Source organism: Fulmarus glacialis, unplaced genomic scaffold, assembly GCF_000690835.1.
Source record: "Fulmarus glacialis isolate BGI_N327 unplaced genomic scaffold, ASM69083v1 scaffold12884, whole genome shotgun sequence".
In the NCBI taxonomy this organism is placed as follows: domain Eukaryota; kingdom Metazoa; phylum Chordata; class Aves; order Procellariiformes; family Procellariidae; genus Fulmarus; species Fulmarus glacialis.
The window spans coordinates 968-7,061 of record NW_009206168.1 but is presented as its reverse complement, the minus strand read 5'-3'; the positions used below and the strand labels follow the sequence as shown (position 1 = coordinate 7,061).

Sequence of the window (6,094 nt, the reverse complement as noted above, 5' to 3'; positions counted from 1 at the left end):
TCCAGAAACAGAGATAATCTAAGAATTGGGAAATTGTTAAGCTGCAACAACTGATTTTAATGATTTGCTCATTTCTTCAACAAGCATTTCAAACAGAGGACTTCATTTAGTTTCACTGTCAGGTCCTCTTTTAAATTCATGGTTTTGACTGATTTTTCTTTCATAAACCTCTAAACTTGGAATTGCCTGTATGTCATTGAATTGAAAGAAATGTTGTTCTTATTTTTCAAAAGATGTACATATATATATATATTTGACTCATTTTCCCAGTGCAATGCTAAAAGTTTTTTCTTCCTCCAATCCTGTACCAAGTACTGATAATGGCTCTAACTTTCTTAATCTCAAATATATTCAAAAGCAAGATTACCTCAAAATGAACTGCTGAGGCTAGACAATCTAAGAAGTCCATCTACCTCTATTTCATCTTGCGTATTATTCGGTTATATATTCTACAGTCCCTAGGGAAAAAAGAAACACATGAAAATAACTCAAAAGGGCCACCATCCATGAAAGTGTTGTTTGTCTTCAAGTAGTACCATTTCTTCTCAGAATGTAAGAAGTCGACATACCCGTAATACCGGCCTGCGTGAAACTGCGCTGTGTAAATGTCTGGATGGCAACGGATGAGCATTAGTACTAATTAAACCTGTACTAGCCTGTTCCAGGGAAAAGGCTTTATTGTAATGCTGCAGCATAGTGTGAGTTTCAGAAACAATTCTGGGAAATCAAACATACAAAACTCATCCCTCTTTTGGAGCAGAAGGCAGGAAGGGAAAAAAGAGACCAAGAAAAGCCTGATATTTGTTACATCGGAACATTTACAGTGGTACATAAAAAGACTGTAGAAGGCATTTATTCTAATAGCCTTGGATGTTCAATCCGTGTAATTGTCCAATCTGGTTTTGCTCCTTCTGTAAATTCCCTTTGGAACCTGGAAAAGGAAAGACAGTAAGTGAAGAGTTGTTAAAATTTACTTGATCCTTAAAGAGCTACTAACACCAGCAAGAAATCATGAAAAAATATTTTACTTCAAAGTTATTCCTGTAAAAGCTCCTTAGACTCTGATGCTTATGCCCCAAAATGGAAGATAGATCAAAATTAATTCTATAGTGAGAAAGAAAAGTGCACTGACTTCCGAGTGTTTTGGTTCAGATCTCACAGACAGCATCAAGCAGCAACAGTAAAGACCCTGATATCAAGAACGCATTCAGTTTTCATAGCAGTAACTATGAATATAGCTTTGTGGCAGATCTTCATCTCTAAATAAAGGGTTTCATTTAATGGGATGGTAACTGCATTGTAAAGGGAAATCACATGCTACGCATCCTACCTGAGAATTTTCATTTTTACTGAACTGTACTTTAAAAAGTAATATATTTTCAGAAATACATCAAAGATAAAGCTAACAGTAGTACTGAAACTCCTGAAAGAAAATTCCACAGTTGTTGATAGGAAAATGAAAACGTCCATCCCTATTTTCACAGAATCTTCCTCTTCCTTTTGTGGTCAATAATGCCTTCCTCCCTGAGCATGTCAGTTTTGACTGCTTATCATATAAAGATAAGTCTGAGCTTCAAGCTGAATATTCATGATCCCAAGCAACCTGCATATTGCGGGCAAGAGCAGTATAACCTCATTGCTTTGCAGTTACATGCAAATCCACTCCTAGAAACTGTCTTCTCCAGACACCCAAGTACTTAACACTAGGCTTCCAAGGCGTGTAGTATCTTTGCCCGTTTGAGTTTAGGGTAGCACTGTAAATAGCAGAAGGAACGCATACTTGCAAAGATCCCTCTGCTGGGGATTAGGAACAGATACTTAGAGCTTTAAGGGGAGGCTCTTGAGGATAATGGAGCCTCAGAAGCCTCCAACTCTAAAAAAGATGCTGAATTCGGCTAAGGGATGGATCCACAAAAATCCATCCAGGCAAAAAGCACTGCTGTCCTCAGAATGTTTCCTTTGTTTCAGAGCTCCTGATCATCTAGACCCCATAGTCTCTTCATTGCAAACATGGGTGTAGAAGTCATTGATTATATTGCATTTCTCTCACAAAAATCCTCACTTTTTCCAACTTCTGAGAATGTTATTTCCAGGTACATTTTGCCAACTGTGCAGATATTTCTGCACTGCTCTGAGATCAGTACACTAATAGAGACCTTACAAGCATTTCTATGAAAATCCATCTACCTAACGTGTGCTTTGACGGCTTGGATCAGTGTGGCATGAATTATCTGAACACCAGGTGATGCCTGCTTTGTTCTGCCTTTCTGCAGAAAGCATTTGCCTAAAAAATTTCCTCTTTCGTGAGCTACTTTTTCAGCTAATTGCTGTTCTGACTTTTATGTGGGAAGTGACAAGTCAACAGCACCACACTTGACTGTTTGGCTTGACTGCATTGCTGTTAGCTGTGCTACAAGAAATGGGAAACAAGGGCTGATATTTCCTGAAAGCTGCAGCAGTATAGGAAAGGATCAAAAACCTCATTCAATGCCCCAACTATTGCTCTTCCTGACAGAGAAAGAATTCCCATTAATCTCAGCTCAGAAGCAAGGTAATAACATAATGACTTTAAGGGGTGTTTAAAAAATTTGGCCCTAGAATAAAAACTGGAAAGCTGGATGAGAACTGAGATTAGAATCAAGGTAAATTAAAACATACCAAGTTCTGCACAGGCACAGCGTGAATGCTTTCAGTTCCCAAACTGCTTTCCACACAGCTAGCCCATGTACATGAAGAAAAAAAAAAAGGACAAGTAAACTTACTCATAGTTTGCTGTTAAAAGATGTCTTTTTTCTTTTGTGCTTTCATCTCCAAACACAATCTGGAAAACTTTGGTTTCACCTGGTACTTCATCAGGTAGGTTAGCACCATTCAGATACCAGAAACGCATCAGAATACTAACAAACTTCCTTCCTGTTGGAAATAAATCAAAGCATAAAGTAGATCTCATTTTTCTCATTCGTCAAATACTCCTATTTGCTATCTAGCATATATTCTAGTGAGAGCCTGGAAGGGCAGCTGACTTCAGCCATGAAGAATGCATGATAGAATAATGAACAATAAAGCTATTTAAAGCCACATTCATGCTGTTTAGCAACAATAAAAATACACTCTGCAGAAAGGTAAGTATTTTATCATGACTGTTGCATGACATCATACATAATCAAACCGTATAAAGAAAAGCTGGTTACCACAAGGTCCAAAGGCTATTACTGATACTACAAAATTATGTCAAGTAGTTGAAACTCAGAAGCAAACTAAGAGGGAAAAAAAATGCCTATCCTCCAAAATAGGAAAAAAGCTCACTGGGTCTGACAATTTGAAATGCTTATTGGCAGACCCATGGTTAGACTTAGTTAAACCATCTCAACTGTGTCTGATAGTGAACTGAGCACATTATGCTGGTATTTAACCAAAAGAAAAACTTGTTTGAGCTCATCACCAGCTTAAAAAAAAAAAAAAAAAAAAATCAAGAAGTCCTAGAACAAAGTATATTCCATGAAAGCGGAATAGAAGTGAAGACAGCAAAATTTGTTTCATTATCCAGCCTTCACTATTCTTCTTGGAAGATGTATTTTCATTGCTGAAACAACAGCTTTCTGCATATAGTAGAGTTGTTTTGGAGTGGTTTGAGATTGCTAAGGACTAATAATTTAAAAATCTGAAATTACAAAAAGACCTAAACAGATGTCAAAACAGTACTATGACTTATTAACAATAATCTCTCAGGTTCTGGTTTAAAAGGAAATCAGGAAATTATATATAGATGAACTATAAACAGAAGAACAAGGAATGAGAAACAGTACTCAAAAACACATCTGTAAGGAGAATGTCTGCTTAGTAGCAAAACCAGGAAGTAAGACTGCCCATTGCTGAAATGTTTTAGAATTCTAAACATACCATCATCATCATAGTAAATGCGAACATCTCCTTCTGTTGTGTACATGATTGCGTCAATGTCAGCTGCTAAAGCATCCCTGTGGTTTTCAGGGAGCAAAGAAATCTTTTCCTTCAGCACCTGAAGTACCTAAATTCAGAAAAACTGTGAGTTTTTTGTTAGGAAATTGAAGTAACAATCTTTTCTACTGCAGTTAATAAAATGAGCTCTACCGCTAAAACATTTGTATAACATATACAACAGCAGAAGTGAAAAAGCATTGGGAAGTTTCGGCACTCCCAAACCCTAACTCAGCGATATTAAAGAAGATCCATTTAATGCTCAAACCAATGAAAACAAAGTATTTAAAAAAATGTTTAGAAAAGATACTGTCAAAACAGAGGCATGTAAGCCCAGAAAATACCAGTTAAGCTTGCTTCCGCAATCATACTTACACTCTGCCTTCTCACTGCTGATTTCTTGCTATGTGTATATTCCTTAGCTTTTCATTAAATTATTTCTTAGTTATCTTTCACAAATTTCTTTGAAAATCAGTTCCATTACCACTAAGTTTATCTTTGTTGTTTTGTGATCCGCATTCCCATTAGAAAAAGTTTAAACACTTGCCAATCAGAAAAGACTGAAAAATCATTGCTTTGGGACTTAAGTTCCATACTGCATTCACATCCATAGTATTTGAGTGTCCTAAGACCTACACAGCTGTGTTAAGTAGAAAAAGGGTGTGGCGCATGAAGTGAACAGAGGCATCACCTCAAACACCACATGAGGAAGACACGTCACAAGGAAGGATGAAGCTGTGCAGCACTTATTTTTCACTCATACCCAGTTTTTAGTCTAACTTAAATTGCCATTTTTGAATAACAAACAATTCCAGAGGTCACATGGAAGCAAGAGGTGATCTTCACTAGAAGATGTTGTTTTCTAGTACATTTTGCCAGTATAAAATTCACTGGCCAAAGCAATAACAAAGTAGTGTGGTATCACAGCCTCATCCACCACATTCTCTGGTTACATAAGGTCCCTGGATCAATGTTAACCCAATCACCTGAAGACTTTAAGATGAGCAGAGGAAGAGGAGATGCTCTTTCAAAACTACAAGAAACAAACTCACATTTTATTGCTATCTCTGCTCAGACAGAGGAGGCAAGATTGTCCAGTGGGGATGCACTAGAACAGCACCAAATTTTTTGCTGCAAAGGCATGGCTGGCAATAGGGCAGGCCAAGCTGACAGCCAGTAAGAAGGCAGACATAGACCTGAAGTATCTCCTCCACTTGACTCTGATGCATCTGCTACCTCCGTCCCCTGGGAAGGTCAAGACAACTTCAGCAATTAAAAATTCATAAAAACACAGAACACACAGCACCGATGTTTAACTAGTCAGGTCAGCCATATCCCTGAGACCATGACACAGGGCTGAGGCCTTCCAGCCGAAACCAGTAACTGGCTGTATGATCTGCGTGGGGGTGGGAATGTATGAGTGCAGCAGGGATGAGCACAAACCAGTTCCTTTCTTCATCGGAATTCTGGTACACAGACCGAAAGTGTCAGCTATCTGCCTACACCAACAGAGGTGGGCAATTCTGCCTGCCATCCAGCACCCACCGCCTTTCAATCCTTTCTGGAACACCAGCAATCTTTTTGGCAATTGGTCCTTATGCTCAATGGCAAGAATATTTTTTTTTTTTTAAATACAGTAACTTTAACTTAAGTTTCATGCCTTGAAATAAAAAAAAAAAAAAAAGCTGCAGAACAAACAATTGCCCTGTTCTGCATTATGCTGTTTTTCCCAAATTAAACCAAACTGGCAGTATTTGTAGGTAATGACAGGCCGAATGCACGTTGCTTCATAATGAAAAATCAATTGCTAGAATAAAAGATGGAAAGCATTTACCTCTGCTGATACAAGTTCATCCAGCAGGTCAAGTTTACGCTGAGACAGTAGCTTTGAAACAACAGAAAAGGCCTATCAAAAATTAAAAAAAAAAAGAGAGAAATACATGAACAAATAACACTAGGTTGGCTTATTTTTCAGACAAATCCATCATTATGCGACAAGCTACCCAAATATTCCATGATGTAAGATTTCAATGTTTGCAGAGTATATCACCATTGAAATGGAAGCCCTCCAGCATTAAAAAAGTGATTCCATGAACTGATAAAAACATACTTTTTATCAGTTTCTTTTCAGTCTCTC

The 6,094-nt window shown here is 37.7% G+C and overlaps 1 protein-coding gene across 1 annotated transcript; it reads right to left on the bottom strand.

Moving 5' to 3' along the window:
- Positions 1-492: 492 nt before the first annotated feature.
- Positions 493-5,863, bottom strand: LOC104075225 (chromosome unknown open reading frame, human C2orf47; the record flags this gene model as incomplete). Its single annotated transcript, XM_009575653.1, has 4 exons — positions 493-931; positions 2,763-2,913; positions 3,901-4,027; positions 5,792-5,863. Coding segments are annotated over 4 exons (429 nt in total), but the record flags the coding sequence as incomplete, so codon positions are not given.
- Between the last annotated feature and the right edge of the window lie 231 nt (positions 5,864-6,094).